At 38.4% G+C, this 26713-nt stretch overlaps 1 protein-coding gene across 1 annotated transcript in view; it reads left to right on the top strand.

Moving 5' to 3' along the window:
• The window catches only part of LOC138932171 (probable elastin-binding protein EbpS), a 76927-nt gene that overhangs the window by 29543 nt on the left and 20671 nt on the right, over positions 1-26713 (top strand). Inside the window, exons 2-3 of the mRNA XM_070293747.1 lie at positions 6133-6424; positions 10331-10563. Of these exons, the coding sequence (XP_070149848.1) occupies positions 6133-6424; positions 10331-10563 (525 nt within the window). The remainder of the gene's footprint in view (positions 1-6132; positions 6425-10330; positions 10564-26713) is intronic.

The following is a 26713-nucleotide window of genomic DNA, read 5'->3' as shown; positions in this document are numbered from 1 at the left end:
AAGTAGCAACAATATTTTTTTTTCGTGAAAGAACAATCAGATCGAAAAATTTTCAGTGAGATTCTCACGATTATAACGATGTTATTTATAAAACGCTTCAGTCGGAACTTAATTTCACAATGTTTTGACCGTGAGACGCGTCGACGTCTCTCACGAGACGGATAGCACACTCTTTCGAGTACTTTCATCTTGAGAATTCCGTTTGGGCCGTTGCCAATTTCTGCGATAGGAAGAACTTTATTTTCGGTGTAGCACGACCTCGATAAAAATATTCTTAAAAGTCTCCGAAGCAAGACCAACTCTCTCGTACTTCGGTCGGAACAACTGAAATAACTTCGGCTTCGATCGTTTCTATCATCGAATTAAATGCCGCCGAATTGAATTTACATCTAGTACGAATAAAGCAATATTTCAAACGTAATCGCATAAATATCGTTTGATGGAGAAAGTGGTCAGAGTGCTAATAAATCGGTCAGTTTGAAAAGGCCAAGAAATTATTGCTGGAACGAACTTTTAGCCAATACTGATGCAATAAATGCATAGGCAATTAATATCACGTGAAAGGCAAAATATTAATTACGAAAGCAGATATTATCAACTTTGTTCGATTTTTATTTCTTTCCTCTTTTTATTGTACCATAAAAATAAACATAAGTCGTAATCCCTCTCCTCTAGATTATAAAAGTGATGATATTATGAGTATTTGTAATATTTACGACCGCGAGATGCCATCGTCGTTATTTATTTTATAATAAGATATCGCAATTTTATTTAGTTATTTGAATGTTTAAAACAATTTAAACATATATGGTACATATCAGCATTTGTCTTTATATAGGTATAAATGTTTAATTAATTCATGTATATTTAATTAATCCATTTATCAAGATATTTATAATCTTGCAACTCTCAAAATTTTATAAACGTGCATAAAAATACTTTAACAATATAATTCACTCTGGTATAATAATGTAATCCTATAGATATCGATGATATTAAGAAATATATATTATAAATCATTGTATCGACGGTGTCAATCATTGTAATCGGTAGTCGTATCGATTAAACCGATCGATGGACACACAGTCATTCTTATAAATAGCTTTAAGCCATTGCGATGGGGATCATGATTCGTCTATGGCCGTCCATGTCTAATGTCACCGACTCGCGGTAGCAGACAGCCTGGCAGCGACTCGATTCCTTTCTCGGAACGATCGAGACTACATTTCGTATGGCAATCACACAGAATCGGCGTGCCATGCCTCCTATACTTGGTTCTGCATTTTTGTTGCGTTCAAGAGTAGTAGCGCGGAAACAATAGAATTGGTCGACGTTATCGTAATTAATGTATCTGCGATACAAGATATCGAGATTTTTTTATTTTAACTTTGCAATGTCTGATAATATTGTTAGAACGTCGCCAAGTTTAGTTATATAAAGACATTTAAACATAGAGTTCAAGACATTTTAAATACGTACATCGACATTTGGCGTTGATAAAAAATATATGAATTTAATCGGTTAACAATTTTTTTTGTTGCACATTTGAATTATGACTCTAATGTATAAAGAAGATTGATCATTTTATCAATACAAACGGAACGAGATATCTCCCGGTCATATTCATATGTCAATGTAACCGTCCTTAGTTCAATGTGGGTGGTCGTTTTATCATTTATTTCGTTTATTTATTTATTTAGCGCGGAGATCGGTTATCTAAAATATGATCGATTTGCCTCAAGTCTTATTGTATTGTCTTCCAGCGCGCTATCTGATGCACGAATATTAATTCGATCGGATATACACGCCGTGGGCAGGTTACACTCTCTTGGGAGTAGTGGTTCTTCTTCCCAGAAGAAGAAAAAGAATCACGAGAACGCTCAAAACTCGTCCATCGGAGGCAATGAAACATTTTCGTAATTATCGCCGCAAGCCTAAATCAAGATCTAAGATAAATGATTCTATTAACGTACGCATATAACAATATTTGTGAAATTATTCGATTGCGAAAATTCACGTAAAATACAGTCACTTACAATTATTTTACGCTTACAAACTCTCTCTCTCTCTCTCTCTCTCTCTCTCTTCGACTTTTCTCTTCAAAATTTCATACTGATTTATCACGTCGATCACGTGAAAGGATCGCGTAAGCTATGCAAATCCGATGACACGGAGAGCGGGGATCTCCGTAAGAAAAATTATTGCGACGTCGTCCGGTTGTGCGTGGGTCCCCGCAAAATTTTTGGGTGGTCTACGCAGCCGCGTACAGCGCGACGGGCGAATCTAATATTTAATAACAGGAGGTGCACCGAATTATGCACTAATACCTCTTAATATTCGACGCGCCGCTGCGAGCTACGTTTTTCAGGGCGCCCCGAGAACCGCCTTCTCTCGCTTACACCCTCCCTTCTTAGGTTTTTACACTTCTAGACATTCTTCGCTCGATCTAATTTCTAACCACATTCGTCGTACGTTGACCGGCTGCAAATACCAGCGTTCCGTTCGATTGGTTTTTCTTTTTTGTCGCCATTTAACCGCCGTCTCGATGCAAGTGGTAAACCCGCTTTACCGTGGCCACAAACATTGTATATACTACCTGATTACCTTGCAATTGTGCTCAGCCAGCATTCAAATAATTAATACGTATTAACGTAATGAATAATGCGGTAGATAAAACGCGAATTATGTGAATTTACGTGTTCTTTCGCACTTTTTTCGATATGTATACGCGAGATATGACGTTATCGTATTTGCGTACATGGACATTTTCTTTTCCAACACTATTCTATCGCTTTATCATACAAAAGTTCCGAATAAATTATTTGGTAGTATCTCTAAAAGATATAGCGTGAATATAATCGCATGGCCAGTCACTTTTTATGTACATAATTGGCTCTGCGACGCTACCGCATCGCTTGATAATATACGATCGCGTGAAAATTCCTACGCATATTGATTTATACCATACATGTATTCAATCGCGAGTAGCCTCGTAATGTTACGTAGAGTGTCGAAAGCGTCGTCGATAAAACGCTAACTCGTAAAATATATTGATTATTTTTCTATTTAAACTTTTCAAAATACATATTTTAAAATGCCGATCTTTTCTCAATCCAGAATATCGCATCATCCGCGTAAACAGCGATTCATGTCAAATCTCATCATGTTTTTATTGCAATAAAAGCAACAACGATAATGTCTGCAATGAGCAAATTTCTCTTTACGTCTCATTGCCAGTTCACGACGCGTAAAAAAATGTTTACTAATGATATTCAAATATAACGATAATATAAAAATTCAAAAAGTGATGAAATTAATTCATATTCCGCTGGATGACAAAATGATCCGGATGTACATCACTATAATTTATCAAATCATTCGCAGAAGTTATCAAGGTTTTGAAAACGGGTGTAACAAGACGTGAAACATGTCGCACCAAATTCAATTATCAGTCGCGTAAGTAGAGCGATTACTCGTCGACGCGACAGAGAGAGAGAGAGAGAGAAATGAAAAAAATTTCTTACATTATCACACACAGAAGTGATGTATGTGGTCTAGTTTACAATAGTCAAACAGTCGGTTATCAGTTACGAACGTCGTTACAAGCAAAATCCTTGAGCGCGAGCTGTCTGAAAATAGAATAAATAACGGTGTCGACGACCCGAGATTTTTATCGTCAATTTTCACAACCTCGTTAAATCGCAGACGTGCAGCACGCGGACAGACGAATTCTCGGCGGCAATCAGAAACGCCGGCGACCCTTGATCCCGGGTCGCTCGTAAAATCCAAGCACTCGATTCCGAGAATCATTGACAGCGATCGTGTATGCTCTGTACGTGTAACAAGTGTATCCCGGCCCGCTCTAACATCCTGCCAAGGTTATCTTTATCGTGCCGTAAATACGATTCCGTGCACTTTAATGCGGAGTAACGGTCGTTGCGAACGATCGCCACGTGAGTGATTCTTCGCTTTTGAGAATCGATGCTTTCACGGGTGCATCTGTAACTGTGCGCGCGAATCAATGTATATCAATTAGATAAGTAAATGATTTTAAATATAGACATAAGACGGAAAGAGTACTATAAAAATATTAAGAAATTGTTATAGAAAGCGGCGAATAAATGAATACTGGCGTAAAAGAAATTTACAAATTAGAGATTCGATTTTTGCGCATCCGTATGCAGACGGTACCGGTTATACGTCAACTCGAGATTCAGAGGAGCCGCGGGCCCGTTTTTAAACCTAGGGACTGGCTGACCCTTCACCGACCCTGATTCCTTCGGTATCGTTAATGATAGCGCACATCGGGATATATATACTTGATACATTTAAACATCGGGATATTTGCTACCTGATACATTTAAATTTATCGACGGTCTAATCCGCTTTCTACGAGCGAGGATCAAAGTGTTTGACAAATATTTAATATTATGGTAAATCTTCAAGTTCCGAGTCTTTTCCTCCGCCATCGAAACTTCTGACATTTCATAAAAGGCGGATTTAAATAAGCCGTTTGGCTTTCACGATGTTGCCCTCGATAGATTTTTAAATAATTAAAGTAGGGTAAAAACTTTTTCAACTTTGCAGTTTGTCATTTTCTTTTTTTTTAAATGCAACTAAAAATTATTGATAACGAACAACGACAAATATTAACTGCAATCTCAAAACTTACGGAGTAATTATTGATCTCGTACAATATGATGCAAATGTATAACAGTTATATGGACCATTTCAAATGTTAATTTTTAATGTCATAGTATATATATGTACCAGAAGTTTCAAAACAATTGACCTTCGCCGTTAAAGCCACATGTTGCACAACGCGTACGAAGGTTGTCGGAAACAAAGGAGCTTCTGTAAAATCCTGTCTGCTCGAGTTCAATAACTCAAGAGCGCATGATACAAGGCACTCTCGTCTCGTTCGCAGAAACTATTCCTCATTAGGGAAACAAATCCTTTTGTACAAGTCGACAGCTCAATCAATGCTAGAGGAGCGGCCCGATCACGATCGATACACGATAAGCACGGTAAACGTTTGCGCAATTTGATTCATCGCCAAGTGTCTGCTTTACACCGACTACTCATTCAGGAGACCGATTAATTCATCCCCGTTAAAATCTCATTTCGTACTTACTGTCCGCGGAAAAGTTATAAACAGCAATTGCTCGTAAAACGCTAGATAAATTGGCATTCAATCTTTCCTTCTTTACAGTAGCAGATTTAAATTTTTCTCGCAGTTCAAAACTAATATAATATAAGTGTGAGACTTTTTCCTTCTACAAATAAAATGATAGATTTAAGATATATTTAAATTTCAAAAACAAGTAATTTATAAATATTTTTCAACATATGTGCAGTTTTATGTTCAATATATATGCAAGGCTGGACATGCTTTTATATTAGCTTTTCTTAAATTTTTATCATTGCTACGTCCACAGATATCATCAATATATGATTCCGCGTATCTGCCAATAAAACGGAAAACGCACGTAGAATTGAAAGTACGTGACAATCAATCCCCAAGAAAGTCTGCCTAGATTCAGCGCATGCAGTCGCGTGTTTTTACTAAGCGGCTCGACATCAAAGACTCCAGATGTTGCAGACAGCGATTAAGTAGGTCCCCGCTCTCTTTGAGCTCGCGGATCGACTATCGTGAAGGAGAGAGGAAAGCAGAGGTGCATACGGCGCGAAGAGAGAGATGCAAATTCGCCTATTAAACTTATCTCAGAGAAAAAATCTGCCGAGGGTTCACGGAGACGTGTTCACCACCCACAATCGAAAGAAATCGCCTCGCGGATAAATATATGTATGCAGACATTGCACGCGCGTCGACTGCGAATAGTGTCACATATTTTTTCATCTTCCATCATTTTGCACCAGTTTCTTTCAATTATTACATATGGGAACAAAAATGTAAGAAATCAAAAAATTAAAGCTACGAAGAGTTAACGTATCACGCGTTTCTTCTCTTTCAGCAATTCTTTAATTGAAAGATAAATTTTAATTGTCTCTTATTTTTTAATTATATTTTAATTATAGTTTATTTCTCATATATTTATATATATATAATAATATTACCAATTATATTATTTAATCCCTTAAAAAAATTTTTCCGATATATTACTTGCGCAGGATTACACGGACGGTGACAATGGCGACGAGGACGAGACCCTCGCCACGTCGACGACCACCACGACCACGACGACTACGACGACGACTACGCCGAAACCATCGATCAATCAGCACTACGATTACAGGGACCAGAGGACCTACGATAGCGGCACCGGAGCTCAGTATAACGGATACCAAGCAAAAAACGACTATCCGCCAATGTCTGCGCATAGCGTTCACAAGTGGCAGTCGCTAGGCACTCGCGAGGGTGTCAAAGAAACCAGGAGTAACATGCAGCAATACAATAAAAACGGTAAGAACGACCCTCGACATTTTCCTTTCGTAATAGTATCTTCATTGATGAATAAAATGCGCGGGCGATTGGGGTGCGCATTAAAAGAGCAGTTTGTAAGCGATCGCGATCGCGATTCGCGTCGTGATCGGTTTATGCAAATACGCGCGTAACGTCGTTTTATATTTTCACCGTTGATCTGACTCAATTAATTTTAACAACCCAGCGAAGATGCTCCGAAATAGTTATTAATCGTTATTAAAAACCACGCCGGTGGTCCGTTCTTAGTAGCGATGTTCAATCAACGTAATAATATATTTCTCGAATGTCGAGGATATTGCAGTAATTATCCATGTACTTTTCATCGTGTATGCATGCGCAAATGTTTGTTATACAAAAACTCACGGCGCACTTATCCGCCTATCTAATGCCTTGCACAAAATTGCCTCGCGAATGTACGCGGATGTTCGTGTTTGCAGTAATCAGGGGCGAACACGAAAGACGTAACAGTAATCTCTTTCAATTATGAAACCGAAGTCATGCATAAATCAATCGCCGATCACGAATCGCGATCCAACAATGTACGCGTGTCCGCTATTCGACGCGAAAAATCGCGAACGTGTACCTTGAGATCCGCAACATTTCATTGTATTATAATCGCAGCGTAGTATATCGCACGCAATTGACTGTCTAGTTAGTGTAATAGACGTTTTTATAATTATCTGCCACACACGACACGCAATATAAATTTGCCCGTGCTATATTATTCCGATTGCAATATAACTCCTAGCGCACGCCTGTATTTATCGCTCGAGGCATTGCACCTTCTCGATTGATGCAATTGCGCAATCACCATTCACATCTGTTTTCGAAATAAGGGAGAAGGAGAACTGCTTTTTTCACTAATGTCCGCTTCTAACGAGCAGACGTCGATGTATCAAAATATGTCTTTATACTATTTGTAAAGAGAGCAAAACATTTATTATATATATTGACATTTCCGTTTCTTCAGTTTTATTTCTTTATTAATACACACATTCTATAAATCTTATACCCGGTGTCTTTTGAAATCTTTTTTTATCCTCGCAATACCTTTTACCATCAATTACATTCAATATGGAACGGTCACTTCTTACTGTATGATTAATCTTTTATATCGAATCGCGAGGTAACGCTCTCGATTTCGTAATATCGTGATCGGAATTTCTACGAAAGACATCCAACAAAATTCGTAAGCTATTAATATGTAAATTAATAACGATGATCGTATATGTACACGCGCACGTACGCGCCGCGAGATTGTTGGGAGATTTTGATTCATATCTCGATTGATTAAAATCGATTTATTATCACTCGCCATCTCGCTCGAAAGATCGCAACTTTTTTTTTACACAAATTATCTTCCGTGCATACTTAAAGTAATTTGTATTTTTTATTAATGATAAAAAAAAATCTTTAACTATTTTATATTGTTAACAAAAAGAGAACTACAATCGTAAACAATATGCGCGATAAGCAAATGCAGAACGCATAAAGCTTTCGTGAAAAGCATTCGCGTACTTGTCACGGATGATATCACATTCCGTTAATTCGCATAATACTGCATATTTGCAACGTGATTTATTCATTGGGTATGCTACTACACCCTGACTATAGAACCAGTAGACACCGTTGATCAAATACTTTTACGCTGACTCAGAGAGAAAGAAAAAATAAAAAGACGGCAAAAGTTTGTGCGTATAAGACTAAACCAGATGAAGAAAAATAAAAATGCATATATAAATAAAGAGTATTAGTTTTATATTTCCAATAGTTTTACAGTTTCCTAATAATTTAACTAAATAGTTTCGACCATTTTCAACCGCAAAAAAAAAAATTGCATCAAGACAAACTAAAGCAATTTGTCCTAATCAAAATTACATTTAAAAACAAAAAATGCGCTAATATTATCGATAACTCGATTTTGTAAGGTCCTTCCTATACCAGTAATATATATAGGATTAACGTAGTTTATATATATAATATACATGTCTCTCTCACATGATATTCTCCCGGGCTTATTTAAAAAATTATAAAATAGTGAAAGCGACCGAATCTAATCCTTTTCTCTCATAATATATTCCGGAATATCTTTGAATAGAGGATGCGCATGGTGAGAGCACATACTTCAGAATTTTCGATGCTCGTGCCTCTATTGTGAACGCGCCGATATAATCTCGTGTCAGTCCCGAGAGTAACGCCTACGTCGGGAATTAGCATAGCGAGATCGTCCCTCGAGATTAGGTCGGCGTGAACAATTCCGCGCGTATACTTCCGAAATCTCTTCCAAAATAATTTAGTCGAGTGGGCGCGCGATGTTGAAAAACATTTTTCAAATCGACACAGCCATACCGTTCAACTTGGATATTTTAATAACTGATATGTATCGATAATTATATCAATTATAGTCATTAAAACAAGCATTTTTTATAACAAAACATTAGCCAATAGTTCTCGGACATCCGAATTGTAAGTTAACATGTATTATAATTATATATATATATATATATATCATATCGTAATAATAATATCTTCCACGCGTAGCCAATTCTACGACGATCAATAAATTAATTCGCGATCCGACGAGACAAATAACATTTTGATGAGGGATAATTCGCGCATAAACCGTTGGAATTCACCGCATCGCAATAATTTTCGATTAAAAACGACATGGTACCTCGACGCCGTATTCATAAAACGCGCAGCCGGCGAACTTGATCCGATTAACATCGTTAATGAACGCACAATCGAGTTGCGTTTCATCACAAGTGATCGTAAATTTGCAATTTAAAGTTGTCATATTTTCATTTGAAAATACGACACCGTCATCTCGAGCTTCTTCATTCGGAATAATCCCGATCGCAAAAATGGAAAACGTTAAATGACAGAAAAAAAATATGCTTTCTCTTTACTGATCATATATCAAGCCGATCTCGTGACTCGCGATCACCAGGTGATGGATCTCTATTCGCTATTCTTCAAATGGCATATACGGTCTTCAAATTCCTTTCCATACCGTTGACATTTCTCCGCTGTTATTATTTGTACTAGAATTTACCCGATTTCCGCTACAATGCGGTTTCTCTGCGCGCTCAAACGAATTATGTGGAATGACAGCGTCGCCGTAATTATCGATGATACGTGAAACGCGTGTAGAAAGCGATTAGTTATCTCCGCGCTGAATCAATAGAAAGCTCTCGTGACTTATGTCACTTGAATGTTGAATGCATCTGCGCTCGCGAAGCAAACTACCCGCCGTGATCTTTCGGTCCCGCCTGATGTATCGATCTTGATCACAGAGCCTCTCGCCTCTCTTTTTTTTTCTTTTTCTCTCTCTTTCTCCGTATATTACTAGTAACTAAATGCGTCTCTCGAAATGGATGAATTTGATGAACGAGTAACGAAGATTCGTTGCGATAAGATAGACTTCTCTTCTAATCTGACCTATCCGCTCTCGTCTCTTTTCGTTTTATTACCGTGGACGTTTACTAAGGTGTGACACTAATTAATGACTTATATATACGAAAGTATGATAATACTTGTTACAACACGCAGAATATTTCTTTGACGTAGTATTTTAAAGATTTTATATGTAAAGCAATAATTCTCTCTCTCTCTCTCTCAAGCTGAATTAAAAAATTGGAAGTTTTCTAAATCCTAAGATTTACGAAAGAGTTGGAGGATTAAAAGAGTTATGAAGAGAAACGCATTAAAAATAACATGTCATCGTCACAAATAAATATATCTCAACTTTCTAAAATAAATGCAATTGTGTTATGCACCGAGATTAGATTTGGAAAGTTTAGTCACATCTGCTACCTTTTCACAATTATTGCATTAATGACCGCGCGCGAGAGATTAACTTTACCGATCCAATGTTTGCCCTAGGTGCTGAAATGAGAGAGGCCATTCAGCACGCGATGCAAGTCAACAGGGAAGGCAGCTGTCAGTGGCCACGTGCGCGAGTCATCCCGGTACGTGACGTTTATCCGAGTCCGTCAACCACCTACGTTCCACATTGCGCTATATTGCACAGGTGCTCGGACGACACCGGATGTTGCAGATCGGAAGCGCTCACCTGCGTGCCGAAGCACTCTCATCGCGTCGAGCTTTTTTTCTACGTAAGTCCAGAATATATTTTTTCTCTCTCTCTCTTTTTTTTTTATAACAGCGTTATTCATTGTTTTCTATTTCTGCAATTTTTATACAATATATGTATGTCCAAATTCAATGATATAAAATCAAAATTATTTTGCAATTTTATCTTTCATAATTTATATAAATAGAAAATCCAGATCAGGATTAATAATGTTATAAATATTATCGAAGACTCCATATAAATTTATTCGCATCGATATACTCGACAAATTTTTCACCTACTTCGCGACCGCACAATTCTCAGCGTGCCTCGTCAAACAAGCAATCCGCGAATCCGTAATAAGTATTAACTACCGCGACGCATAATTTGTCGGGATAACATATTAAGCGAATTAACGGCGCGGCGTAAAGTGCGAACCGGATCGATTGAACGATAAACGCTCTCGTAAACGTCGACTCGCCGCGTGCCGGATAAATCTCACCGGGAGAAAGAGGCGCTCGCGCGTGTGATGTCAGACGCAACGAGAGATGGATGCATCGATGTAAAGAGAAAGACTTTATCTGCGCGCGGCGGATGAAAGTATCATTAATCGTGTAAACCGTGTATTGTGGACAATTTATTAGAACGATTTATTAGACGCATATCAGAAGAGAAGCCAACGATATGCGAGCATGATTTACGGACCCTCGTCGCGATATCGAACTGCAAATCGCCGATGAATTCTTTCTCGATTCTAACGCTAGACGGATACGTTATACGAACGATTACTTTATACACGCAGTCGCTGTAAAACATAACGAGTGCATCCTAGCAAAAACTTTTTTTTTTTTTTTTTTTTTTTACAGAAATACAGGCAGTGCGTTATGTCGCGGAATTAAATGCCCGCATATAAGTCTGATTTCAAATGGACGTATTAATGTCACGAAAAATAAGTAGCATTATGAAATAGCTCGACATGTATTATCTAATTAAATTATTTTATCTTTATCCAGCTGTTAAATAAGCAATCAGATAGAGTCACGAATTGTATACAAAGTAATAAGCAATCCTGCAATTTCACGTTCGATAATCTTTAACAATTTTCATAGTAATATTCGTGTGAATATATAAAAAAATCATAATTTATAAAATATATTTAAATCAATTATAGTTAGGAAAACAAATCTCGTTTTAATTTTGAAAAAAAAGTGTAATATTTCCCACGATATTTCTCAACTTTCGCATCATTATCATTAAGATGTAATTGAGATCACGGAAATACGGATAAATATGATTGTATCGTGTGTGTCAATATACGTCGACTTTCGAACGTAGATCGCGTTCTCAGGAATGCCGCGTTGCGGTAATTTGACGGATGACACGCGCGCGGTCGTGGTTGGTGGTCCATCGCGTCTCGCTTTAACAGGGCAACTGTACTTACACGCGCTTCGTATATGCCACGCGATGGAGAATTATTCTCGGAAAATTATTAGTCGTTTCGTTATGCGTGGCTCGTCGTCGGCATCGATATATGCGACATTAATGCCTGCTCACAATCTGCTATGTTAATAACGATCCCAGACGATCGCACGATGAGTAAGATTTATAAAAACGAGAATCGTTATTTTTTTAAATTCGAATTTCATTCGGATTGATATACATATATAATTCGGCAGAACGGAATATTTCCGGGGGAAATTTTTTTCACCGCGGTACACGGTGCGATTAAAAAGTGCACAAGAGAGGCCAAGTGCCGACAAAGGGTGCAGTTTCGGTCTTAAACCTTCATTTAACGAACTGGTAGTCGTGATTGTGCAACCGATTCGCGTTTACGGGTTAAGGATTAAGACCACCGCGGCTTCTCTCGCAACCCGATATTTTGCTGCATCGTTTCATCGCGCGATTACGGAGGGCTCCGCGATCAACTTCCATCTTACCGTCATTCTTGGAAAGCTAGCATGACTTAACCCAATTTCAATGTTTTTCAATGTGTTTCAATTTGTGTTTCATAAATTATAAATGTATTTATATTTTTAAAGTCAATTAATTTAAAAATATAAATACATTTATAATTTATGAAACACAAATGTAATAAATATCAATAATTATCAATTAATTAAGGTACTTTTTAATACGCCCAAACGTAAACGCTATTGACAGATTATATTATTTCTAGATGATTATCCCTCACATTGTAAATAAATTATCTGTTTATTTTGCGCAAATTCAATTTTAAATACGACTCGTATAGCCGCGAGTTATATTCAAGCATTATTACGAGGTACGGCGACCACATAAGGCATCTACGTCATAAATATGCAATTAAAAACAAATACGGCGAATCCGTTCCTCCTTCATTATACTTATCGCCAGCCACATCGGATTAATTACTTGCCGAAGCTTTTGTCGCAATTGCCGAGCCGAGTCTTACCACTGGTGTATTATTATCCCGACGTAATGAATACGTAATGTCATAACTGCACGTATAGGGTGTACCATAAGTCACTTCGAAATTGTACAATCGAACGAATCGAGGAGAGAGAGAGGCAATTAACGGTTTAATTTTATAAAAAAACCTAATGTTTTTTAATAAAAAATTTACATGCCTGATTGCGCGTAATAAAAACGATAAAATATCGAAGTTGACTTGCATGAAATATCGTATCGCTGATTTTGGGAGGGGCGAGGAGGGAGGGAGGGGGAGGGAGGGGGCGCAGTATACATATAACAATCGATGTCATGCTTAAGTAATTGCTTCATGAACTCCCGCATAAATCATATCGAATCGGAATGCGAAGGAAAATCGAAAGTGAATAAGAGACTCTGACTCACGAGGAATATTGACCCTTGATCTTTCTTTCGATTAATTGCGAGCAGACGTTCCTTCAACTTTCTCTGGAAACTAGTGATTTGTTGAATATGTTAATCTATACACTCTCATTATTTCTGCATTAAGTTGTTGTGAGAGTAATTTACAGTTTATAAATGACTGCAATCGCCCATACGTTTCTGTCAATATTCTGTCATTATGGTGATTTTAAAGCGATTATAGAAATCGTTATATATTGCGCGACTTATGGAACTTCATCGCATCAACATTTCAATGACCCGATATAAAATACGAATCCTTCGATACTGGATGCTTAATGAATCAATTGATCCAGTGATAAATGATGCACCCTATTTATATCGACTGCAGAATCGATAAGCACGTCCGAATCGCCGTCAATCATATCTTATCACTGCGAGAAATTTTTGATAATTGAAAAAGAGACGTCCATCTGGGGGAAAAAAAAAAAAATAGCGATCATTATTTTAACGACGAATAGTCTCGTCTTTTAGTTATCTATCATACTCGTCAAACAACAATGGTCACATATAACGTTCTGCGAGAACGACGATGAGGGTTGTGGCGAGTCAATTGTCATCGATCATCGCTCCGAGAGCGTTTAACGCTCGCCACAGCCCATACTAATTTCCTCCTCGTAAAAATTAAGCTGTGAAACGATCGTGCGAAATTACATGGGTGCACATTGGGCCGTTAAAGCATAAGTCATCAAATTGCAGAACTGATTCCTAATTAAAAATTACCAAACTACAAAAAAATGATCTGATTGCACGAAAAAAGCTTGTCTCGTCAATCTTTAAGTTGCCTGATTAAAAAAGAGAATGATAGTAATAAAATATATCGACTTATGTCTCGACTTTACGAAACTTTGTAAAAAACGCTGTATCACGCTAACAAAAGACGACCCTTGTTCAACAGAAATAGGTATCGAACGTCCCTCGTTAGAGATGAGTTCTTAAGGTTTTTAACGATGCTCTCTCGCTCGAGAAGAAAAATAGGCGTGATATAAATTCCAATAAGCGCCCGTATAACTGCCAATACCGAGATGTGCAATAATGCCGCGGGTATAATTTGCATTTTACCATGATCACCGCCGTTCGGCTTTGCCACGTAGCATTAGCATAAACCGACCATTGTGGGAAACGGTAGTGGGTTAGACGTGAGAAAACGCTTATTAGAGAGCAACATGTACTTTTTAAAAATATCCGAAGTGAGCATAATCTTTGCGAGTATAATTTAACTGGACATAGTATGCTTCAAGACTTGACTAAAAAAAAAATCAATTAAATTTTGACCTTATTCGATATATAAATATCATTTTTTTTTTATGATTAATTCGTTCCTGTTCTTTTTTTTTGTATTTTATTCTTTTATCTCATCTCGTGTCTCTCTCGGGAACATTCCGCGTTGTTTCGATCAATCGACACTTATAGTGACGAGTCCTATCACGTCACTCGCGAATCTAAAAGCGTATCGTGTCTGAATGCGGGGATCTGTACTCAAGGGTCGCAGATCTCGCAACGACGTGCGTACAAAAAAGTCGCAATGGATATGGAGGAACAAGTCGCAGCAAGTGACAAGATACGACGGGATAAATTTATGTTGCAAAATCGATATGTGTGAATATATCCGCTCTTACAAGCAGGAACGGATTAAGAACATCTGAGGCTCTGTCGCGTTTCCTCCTCTCGACGAAAAGCATGGGAAAGAAGAAAGACATCCTGGAAATCTCGTCCTTAATAGGGGCAAAAAAAAAACCGGCGAATTCCGACTCGTACTCTCGAGCAAAGCCGCGTGAACAGAATTGATGGGAGTTATAAAACTGCTTTTTCAATTTGCAATTATCCTTGTATAATTAGCATTCCTTCAAGAGCTTCGATTACTAGTTGTATCAATATTTATAAATTGAAACGATCGATAAATAATTGAAAGCAATTAAAATGGTAAAATATAAAGTCGCGACGCGGTTTAGACGACAAGCAGACAATACACTAGTTATCGAGCTCGGAATTTTATAAGACGCGAAAACGATAACAATACGACTGAGCGGTCGACGTGTAGCTTTCTTCAGTATTCTTTATCTCGCCGGAGATTGTCCGATATCTCCACACAACCCACGCCCGACCGACCGGCCAATTGAGAGCACTGATTGTGATAAATGTTGGGGAACCATTAGGGGTCACGCAGTTTGGAATGCGATAAATTCAATGGGATATATGGCCTTTTTTATCCGCGGCACTCAATGCCAAAGTATTGTAGAATGCGTGCAATTCCGTTGCCGGTTACGACAACGCGAATATGTACAACTACTATAAATTCTCATATATCTTTGTTAATATATTATCGAAGGAATTAATATCCGCGCGGTAACGCCTTTATAATAACATGTACAAAAATTGCAAACTTGTCAATGTCTCTTCCATAATTTACCGCGTACAACCAATCTCTAAGGCGTGAAAAAAAGTACACTGATATTTATACCGCAACGCGATTTAGTATTATAATTAAATAGCGCAAATAGTTGTTAATAATATATAACATTAATATTTATTATAATGTGTTTTAATATCTTTATAAAGTACAATACATTCGCTTTCTGCGAGAAGAAGATAACGAATAAAATGGGAATTTTTAATTTATTTATTTCTCATGTTTTTTTTTAAATGCTATAAATATTTTGTATTTTCATGATATATAACAATAAAATATTAAAGTAAGTTGCATTGATGTCAACTAATAATCTCTGTAATATGAAGCTTCTCTCAAGTTAGAGACAACTGTATGTATGGCGGCTCTAATAAACAATATCAAATGCGAAACATTATAAGTTTAGACACAAGACGGTTCCAAACAAGAAATGCTTCTTGGTCTCACTTAAAGACGAAAGACGGAGAGGTGAGAAAGCATCATCTCGCTTCACATCACTCAAGAACAGTTGTCGCGACGCCATGCTCCAGTTACCCTCTATTATTATACCGCGCAACCCCTTTCAACGGTTGTTTATCGATGCTGAGATCAGATCGCGCTCGTTTTCGCGTACTTCTCATCTTTATACCTCTTTAAATCCCCTCCCGTTCACGGAATTCTCTTCAGAGAATTGATCTTGGCCGATCCGATACCGAGCTATTAACTTCCAACTTCCAACTTGGTCCCCAACGCGAGCCGAGTGAGTCAGTTTCGGATCGAGAGCCACACTTGGCCAAGTATCAAATTTGTCGCAAACCAACGTGCAGTCAGCATCATGACGAGGGTGATATGAGCGCGAGCTGGATACCCGGACACAAAGTGTGCGAATTTAGAGTTGTATAAATACCGTGGCTTCCGCGATACCGAAATACATTGATTTATGGAGTCCCTCTGAATCGTCAAGCCGCTTCTTCTCGCATCAATTCAGCATCACAGGCGCAAGCAACTGGGTTAACTGTCGATCGTTAAAGTTTTTTAGAAAGAGATTCATTTGACGAGCTCGTCAACAGAACCATCTTTATGAGCGTATGTGAAAAGCGGTGTGTCGAAATCACGAGAGTGGACTAATCGAAATTATTAATGGACGTAAAATTTGACGTATCTATAAACGTGCCGAATTTACACGCTTCACAAAAATCCTTTCATCGACGTTTTCGTTCAAATTAAAATTTCACTTCCATTTCGTCGAATCCGTCTCTCGTTTTTCTTTTCGCAGAGAAGAAAAAAATTCAAAATGGTCGTTAATAGATACCTGCACGATGGTCGGCGCACTCGAAATTAAAGAAGCCGCTGCTGGGAGACCCTCGTATTTCACGAGCTTTAATAATGTCTAACACTCTCGACAATCCCGGACAATCTCTACAATTCGCAAACGGCTAAAGTCGCTCGCACAAGAATAAAACGCGCTTCCCCAAAGTTCGGACCGTGTAGATTTTCTACGAGGATAATCCCACGCTAATGCGCTCTCCTTCCTGGAACTCCTCGTGTGCTTTGCTGCGGCAACCGTCCGACAAAAAGAGACGCGACGTTTCGTTTGATATTCCGGTAGAAGCGCGAACATGAATAATAAGTTAAGCACGTAGTAATATATCATACATGAAAACGTGGGGTTTCGTCGAATTCCATTCGCGTGCGGCATATGCTATGACAAACACATCAAACGGTAGAAATAAAAAACGAGATCGAAACAGCTAAAGTGATCGAGCAAAGTTATAAGTTATCGGAAAATTATATAATCCAACATAAAAATTTAATTAGGAGAAATTTATTATTTTTTTAAAAGCTTTAAAAATGTGTAATAATTAATTTTAAAAAATTAAAGATGCTATATTTGTATTTGATTTTCTTTTCTTTTGCGATAACGTTCGTTCTCTCGTTGAACGAATTATATACGTACATTAATTCAAAGTATAATAATGAATGCAGCTTAAAAGGTTTACGTTTAGGAATCTAGGACGACCTGAATCTTTCGATATCGGGCTGCTATTTATGCGCCCGTACCATTAGTTATCGCAAAAGCGTTCCAAGTGCTGCATAGATCCGAGATGCCTTTTCATAGAAGCCTTTTTTCGGAGTGTCCTGAAATGTTTCTACGTTCAAAGAAAGAAGCGGACCGAAGCTATTTTTAGTAATCCCGGATTTTACCGGGCTAAATATTTTCGAGTATAATATTCACTCTTCTCTATTTATAAACTATGAATACCCGAAGCCGTGCAAATTTTGATACAAATGTCAACGACGATAGTCGAGCTATCGTCGGTGATGAGACGCGAACGAAGGTTTTACAATTTTCTCAAGTACCTAACGAAGATGTGCGAAGGAGCAGACAATATTGGGTTGGACTTTGACGAGGGTAAACAGCTGCAGCGAAAAAGGCCGCAACGAGTCTGTGCCAAGAATTATAATGCCGGCCAATGGCGACACACTCGCCGAAACGCACAAGACAAAAACGAGTACACTCGTACTTTCATTGTTTTCTATTTCCTCATATTCACTTATGTGTACACTTATTGTACACGATTGCTGCTGGATGACGTGGCATCGCCGAAAATGTACGCGCAACGGCGCGAAACTGCGGTTGAGACTGACTGATTAAACTGCGCCGACGAAAAATGGCGGCAAACGCAAAAGTGACAACAAAAATAATCGTGCGATACGATAGAGAGACGCGATGATAGGATGCGTCTTTCTATCATGTCGCGCGATCATCCTTGTTGCCAATTATCTTTGTAACCAAATTCTAAAATTCACCGCCACCTGCATTTTCCGGATTTAACATGCGAGCGTTACCGTGTTTAACATTGCAAATAGACTGTCGTGACACACAGAATAAGACGTAGATATCATATGTTGAATATAGCCGAAGCACGCTTGATTCTCATAGATAAAAACGATAAATATATAAGAAAAATATCTATAAATTGTCGCACGCAAAATTGACGCAAGGATAAAAACGGATATTCGTGAAAAAAGCTAACGAAAAAGAATTGCTTCATTTTCCTTCAGATTCTCTTTCACAGTGAATAAATGGGACGTCTTGTTCGGAGATATTTTCTGACACGCGCACCTGCGCTGGCGGTCGTCGCGCCGGAAGGTAAGAAGAAGAAGGATGTTACATTCTCACGGAATGTGGTAGATCCTAATCTGGGACGGGAGAGAGTGCCGGTTATCGTTTTTAATGGTTTTCTCGAGTCGCCACTTTTGTATGGTAGACCGCCAGCAGAATCGTCCCGACCATCATCCTCGTTATGTTTCCGAGTAGCCGGAAAAAGGACCCCACGCAATATTAACGACGCGCTCCCGAGCTCGCAATATGAATGGGATCGTAGCGTGGACATGCACCCATCATTTTAATGGGACATCGATGTGAGTCCCTCCTGTTTCGGGATTACACATTGACTGAGCGGTCTGTCTCGCATTGACAGCTGCCGCCGAAAACGTCAATCGCATATGCACTCTTATCGCGCTCTAAACCGCTTAGCGAAATTACTTAAAAACTGTTTCGACGCTCGAGCAAAACTATATTAAATGCAGCAGCTGAGCGAAAAGGCGAATATTACTTGCGCGTTCTCTGGAATCCTTTTGCTATAATTTATCGAGCTGCGATGTTTGCTGCGATGACATTAAAATTTCTCGAGATGTCAACGACGTCGTTGAACTCTCGATGCAGGACTTTTACGTGTGATAGTAACAGCTTTAATCGTTAACATATTTAATCTAATTGCGCGCAATCGTTAGTTGTAATTATTCCTTATCTCATTAACATAAACTTATTTTAATCGAATAAATCACTAGTAATATGAGTAGTCGACTTGAATTTTCCAGAAAACATGTTCTCGAATTGCTCCTATCGTGTAATTATATCCGTGTGATTATTAAGACGCTTTTCAATAACGTGTATATGGCAAAAGAGAAAATTACATACGAGAAATTGATCTCGATTTCGCGAGTCGCATAATGAAAACCGAGCAAAAGATAGACGAAAGGGAGAAGAAAAGGGAGTCACGACTTCCTTTTCCGTTGGATCGCAGCGCCTCGCCTACTCGCGCTGACCTCTGTAAGGGTCAGAGCTGTCAGGTATCGATAGTCCCGCCTCGTACATGCCAGACATGCTCTCTCATGCTAAGCATCGTGTTATTTCTATTTTTGCGTCCAGACGTACTCGAAGAACGTGCCCTCTCCATCGCCGTCGTAAGCGCGTGTATGTGTGCACGCGTATATATTCTTGCATAGGAAACGTCTGACACGTCTTTTAGATTGCAAACGAGGCGCTGGTCCCATCAGATATGCTCTTTCTACGCCAGTCAATGAAAACGATCGCTTTCTATAGCGTACGACCGAGAGAGAAAAAGAGAGATAAAGTCGCGATCGAAATTAACTTGGCACGATTTAATCCGATAAGCCGACGTGTGCAAAATACTGTTGAGAGGTCATGATATATTAACTCAAACATATTTCTTGTATTCGATAACAGATACGACATGGATATGTGAAAAACATTTTCCAACAAAACTGATAACAGAGATTTCATACAGAATTTTATACTATCTCGCGTTACATCATCTTAATCGATTGCGATTTCGATATGTAATATAGTTGCTGACACAAAATCATATTAGCCTTCATTGTCGTGCCTCAATTTTCACGTTCAATTTTACTACGGCGATATCCGTTCGGCCGCCACGAAAGATCAAATATGAGACTATTTTCCATAATTGACATCCAGAAAACTGACGCAAGGCCGCCGTTTAATTCTACGATATCCAACATTTAACCTTCGTCCAATCAATAAACTATCGTAAAACAATCCTTGTTCATTAAAATAATAAAAAAGTGTTCGATTTAATGAAGAATCTCCCTAATAAATGCAATAATAATAATACACGACGGTGCACACTAAGGGAACATGCACAGAAATTGCAAAAAAACGCGTACGTTCATATCAAGAGAGTTAAAACATTGACAGATTTTATGCATGAAACAGCGGAAAAAGAAACGGCGTTCAATGTTTTGCGAGCTTCTATTAACAGATTTTACGAGTAATATCTCATAGACGAACGAAGTAACTTCTACCTGACGTTTATTTCTTACGGGATTTCTCTTTTTGTCCCGTCTATTCCATGAGAAATTTCGCGAGGTTTCTTATATCTAATATAAAAATAGAAAATTACTTCTAACTGTAAATATCGCACTTTTAAAACTTGTTTCATAGAATTCATGATATACGACGTCAAAAATTTATTTAAAAAATATTTAGACATTATTATAATTTTTATTACTATCGCGTTTATAAAATATAGATATTTATATTATCATTTATTCTGAAGATATTTCTGCGACTTGATATTTTCGTGCAATTAAAGAGAATTGAGAAAAACGATGAAAAACCTATATATGTTTTATAAATGTGTCTAAGATTCAGTTGATTTCTGTTTCTGCTTAGAAAACGGCATACAAACAAATCATGCAGCTCGATAACTGGTTCACGTCATATCAAAATAAATAATAAAACGTAAAGCTCAGACCTCTCTCTAGATTCTTCGAATTCAATATTTCTATATGTATATTTAAAAATAACGGCGAAAAAAAAAATATATATATATATATGTGTGTATATACTTGCAAGAGATACTGTGACATTACAAGAATAGAAACTCATCGGAATAATTAATATTCTGAAACGTACGAAAATTTAGTGGCGAAATCAATATTTTACACCTTTACATTGACAATGAATTTAATTTTATATAAAGATAGCAGAAATTGCACTCGCTAATAATCTTCCCTGTACATTACCTGTACATCACCTGTACTCTTATCAACCAGTTTGCGCAAAAATAATTTCGCTATGACGCACGAATTGGCTTTAACTTACAGATCAGTTGCTTCTTGCCCTTGTATTACAAAATTCGTTATCGAAACGGGAGAAAAATTGACTGATTGTCTCTTGTAATTCCCTCGCGTACATCCTTTCGCGGACGTCCAACCGTTGGCCGACCACCTGCGCAGATTGGACATCCTGTGTAGGTACTCGTGTAGCTCGTAATTTACCGTCAGATTCCTACCTTACAGTGATTCTCAGCGCGAGCGTATCATCTTACACAGCCTAGTATTTATATTTCACTAGTCGATTTGTTAATAGACGAGCTGGGAAAAATACACATATAATGTTTGCAATGATGCGCGAATAAAATTTTTCACAAAGTTAAGAATAAATTTCATTGAAAAAGAAGGTAATCGTATCTTTATAAGATCGCGTTTATACAATATAATAAAAGATGTTTGTTCAAATGACGAAGAAAACATATTTGATTACGTAAAATGGCGAATGATACGGATTTTGCAATGAAATTCTCGTGTTGAACGCGTCTATAATATCGTCTTAGAAAAGGTCGTTTTCTCAAAGGCACGTGCACGTAAAGCGTTTTATGAATAAAGCATAATGAATGAAGCCCTACGAGTATAATCGACCGTATGAGATACCTCGAACGCGCTAAACGGCCATTTCAACATGACCTCTCTGCCCAGTTGCATTATTTACATGAGTTGGTATGCATCAATGAAGCATCATAAATCCTGCCGACGATCATTGAAAAACATATCTGTCTCTTAAATGATCGGCGGATCGTTTTTCATCGATCGGCCACTACCCTTACGGGAAGTCTGTCTGATCCGGTAAGTTCCTCAATCTTCGACAACGCTTGTCTCCCCTCCTCCCTTTTACGCTTGCAAAATATATTTCAAGCACCAAAGGCATATACGTGTGCTTCCTTATATAATCCCAGAATTACTTGGCAATCTCAGCTATATAAGTTCAATAAAAAAAGTAACTTGACTCTAAGAATTCATCAAAATTACAACCATCATGAAAAATATGATTAAATCTGTGTATAAAACTTCATTTGTGTTCCCTTTACCTATCTCGCGTCCTGTATATTGATGTATGTACATCATTATTAAAATAAGTTGCGGGCGGTTTTTTTTTTTTTTTGCTACTTATAATATATAAGAATATAAAATAATATGTTAATGTATTTATATAGCGTAAGAAAAATTTATTTTACCCTCATCGAGGCATTTCGACGCCACCGATCATATTACGAGACTTATTTATTCATGTAATTTCGCAAAGAGCGTCGCGAGGGCGAATAAAGAAGACGCGTGGTCCTCCGGCAGGACTTCAAGACGCGAATCTGCATACAATGAGAGAGGGAGAGTATATCCGAGCTTCGCACGAGTATACACGCGTTGTCATCTTGTCGGAGAACGCGAAAGCAATAATATAAGAGCGGCGAAGAGCGATAAATTTTGGATTATTTTAAAACGTACGCATCGTTCGTCATCGTTTGTTGCCCGCAGTTGTTCGAACCTCGAAACAAGAGAAGATGCGCCTGGCAGCTTTATTTGGGGTGTCTTCATAATTCAGGGGGAACGTCCGCGGAATAATTCGCGTGTCATATCTTACGAGAGCCGAGGACAGCCATTCCGTAAACCCTCTCCTTCCTTCCTCTCTCGTTTAAAGAGCTGGACGAGCTCCTCGGGGCAATTTAAATTGGGATCTTTAGCAGCGATGCAGTTGCAATTACCTTAGGACCGGTTACACCGATGTCGTTTATAGTTAACTTTATTTCGCCGAACGGCGAATAAACATCTCCTTTTCTTGTCACAGATATATATTTAATTTTATTTATTAATTCGAACGGTTGCTTAAAATTAATTTTAATCGAACGGAAAATAAAAAGGTAACCGTATCAAAATTAATCACGCGGATACGAGGTGTGCTCGTCGAATTACTATCGATCGGATGCTTTCTCGCACGAACCTTCGGTTCAGGGCCCGCATATGCGAGCCCTTTACACGTAATGTCTAACTAACCGCCGGTCAATCGGGAAACTAACCTCGGGTAATCTCCGCTTACGTTAACCTCACCGCGTTCGTTAAGGCTTGATCATTCCTCCAGCGGTTGCATTATAGACCCGTGTATCTCGGCCGAGGAAGCCCTACGTTTTTCGTTCTTGTGTCGGCAACACAATATTCAGCCCGACACATGCGCATTTTACATGGTAGCGAGGTAACCGCGGACATGATCGTAAAATCGTGCTGCGAAATGAAGAATGTAACACGTGTATCAAGAGAAAAATAATTTAATAAAAAGTTTAAAAAATCTTAATTAAGCGATTACAGAATAAATTGTAATGTAATAATATATAATGTAAAAATAATTTCAATAATCTTCTTTTTATATATCCTCTTGATATTTGTGAACCTTAAAAAAAAAAAAAAAAAAAAAATACAAATTTCGTCAATTGAATTTCAAAGATACGATATCAGCTGATCGAGCGCTTGGCGATATGGCGACGATCTCACAAATACAATACGAATTAGAGATTAGAATCTAAAAATTATCCGATGCTAGAGCTCAACGACAACGGATGTCTACCGTGCGCGAAACCGCAGATGCCAACTGCGAAAGATAAAACTTTCGTGCCGGCGGTTCACGTAATGTCGCGTGCACCACAATCTTAAGATCCGCGCAAGTGCATCGGTCATCGTACGAACGTGCCGAGACGCGAAGTAGGAAGTCGGTAGCTTCTCGTTTCGCCGCGTCATCGCGCGATACGCTCCTTTTTTTCTTTACGTCATTCCTCATTGGCGAACTTTTGCAAAGGGGGTCGACGCGATTCTTCGCATTCTAAGCGCATCGTCAGTGTTCCCTGGAAAGCGCGCTTCCGCCTCGTTTCGACGTCTGCATATTTATCTATCCCCATTACCACATGACTATCTATCCGGTTCGACAACCATGTTAGAAAGAGAAAAAAAAAAAAAGACAACCAGAATAAAACTTCCGGTCTGTATCGTACGTGTCGCGCATTTCTCTCTCCCTTATAAAAGTTTCCGAGCACAAGCAACGAGTACAAACTCTCTCGGTTTTTAGTGCTTCGCAGTTCAGGACAGTTGAGGTAGATATCGCTATTCGATTCTCGAGTATATGTATATATATATATACTTAATCGTTGTGGATTTCCTCAACTTGTAACGGTTCAAGCTACAATGTATTATTTACCGTGTCATGAGACGCGTGCGTACGCATCAAATTGAAGTGATTGAATCGATTAACCTGGCAATTATGCGGTAGCAGCAGGTGTTTGACAAACCGCAACGATCGCTCCATCTAATCCTCGATCGATTAATTCTAATTCAGCTGCACGATCCAACGATACCGGCCATCGCGTTGAAGCTAATTAGATCGATCAGTTCTCCAATTAAACTCTAGTTTTTAGCTAATTACACGCGAGCCCGCCAACGCCGTCGCCGCCTTAATCCGCGTCCTTAATCGGAAACGATCCGAATGTTAATGGATTCGCGGAAGTCGATTTCGGACAGCCGTCCCCCTTCCTCGTTTCTTTATTAGCCTTTCGCTCCTTGTGGTAACGCGAGACCGGCCGGCCGGTGCACGTGCTCGCGATTCATTCTCGCGTTCGTTCGTTCGTTCATTCCGTTCAACACCTCCTCTCGTGTTTTCTTTTCTCCCCGCGAAGCCTTTCAACACCATCCAATTAAAAAATCTCATTTATCTTTTTATTCCCGATATTAATTTCACTCATGTTCGACCTTCGCTTTATGAATTTCTATCATCTCGCTACCGTGACTCCTCCGTCCGCCTTTGTCTCACGGCTGTCAGACGTTTTTCTCCCGACCGATATCGTTCGGAACGAAATTTCGATCGACAGATTCGTTTATATTCCCTTTAAGGATTTTCAATTACTACGTTTCAATTTCATTATACGTGCGTTAACCGTCTTGAATCATAATAAGTTACTAGATTTTATAAGAAAACGATCAAGTGAGATTAACGATAAATGATATAACATAGGATTTTTAATTTTTAACAATAAATATTACTTAAGTTGTCATTTTACGCGAACGCTTGATTGCTGTTTCCGCGATTAGCCGGCCTCTTCCAGAAACTACTCGTTTTAAAGGATCTAATTTATCATCGGGACGATAACAGAATGACAATAATGCGTAGTAATGTTCGCTTAATTATCATCGAGCGGAACGCGTCGATGAAGTGTCTCAATCGATTCCGACAAGATATCAGCAGAATCACTACTAGAAGATTTCCAAAGAGTTTCTTATCGTTAAGAATATTTAAAAATAAAAACTTTATTCATAAAAAAAATAAAAAAAGAGACCAGACTGGCGCGCGTGATCGATCGCGGTTTCTTGCCTGATGCAAGACACGGCGTTATGCAGATGAGTGACGGCGACGCGCCGGGACAGACTAATTTATAGCGACGTTCACCGTAAAATTATTCACTTGTCGCCGTATAATAATGTCTACATCCGCATCACGTCGCCGTGCGCGCGTCTTTTTTATTTCTATTAACGACGATTTCACGAGCGAGTCGTGAAATCGTCGTTAAATAGAAATAAAAAAAGAATTTGTGGAAGATATCGCATAATGAGTAGTCTGATAAAAAAAATATTTGCATCAGAAAGTGTAACTTAAGTCGTGCGGCGAAAAGTTTTCACAAACTTCGCGATGCAAAATTTATTTTTGACGGGCTCGAGAATATTTAAGAAAAATACCCGTACGTCGAATTATGCATAAATTATTATATTGATTCGTGAGAAAAAAATAATACACCAAATCTTCCGCAATGGCTGCGAGAATATTATTCTCCTGTAACCGATACGTTACAGTAATCGCTCATTTCAATGCCGTATAATTGTATGCGCATCGTCTCGAGTTATTCAAGGTTGGCTTTAGGGGATTAATCACATTCGCTAAGAAGGATATCGCTCGCGATAATTTTTCCCGCCAAGAAAGTGGATCAAGGAGTACACGCATTCGCGCAATGTTCGACTTGACAGG

The sequence above is a fragment of the Polyergus mexicanus genome, unplaced genomic scaffold (assembly GCF_030449975.1).
Source record: "Polyergus mexicanus isolate NDT 795.1 unplaced genomic scaffold, iyPolMexi1.0 SCAF_4, whole genome shotgun sequence".
NCBI classification, from domain to species: Eukaryota; Metazoa; Arthropoda; class Insecta; order Hymenoptera; family Formicidae; genus Polyergus; species Polyergus mexicanus.
Note: the sequence above shows the minus strand (reverse complement) of the source record. Positions and strands in the feature narration are given on the sequence as shown.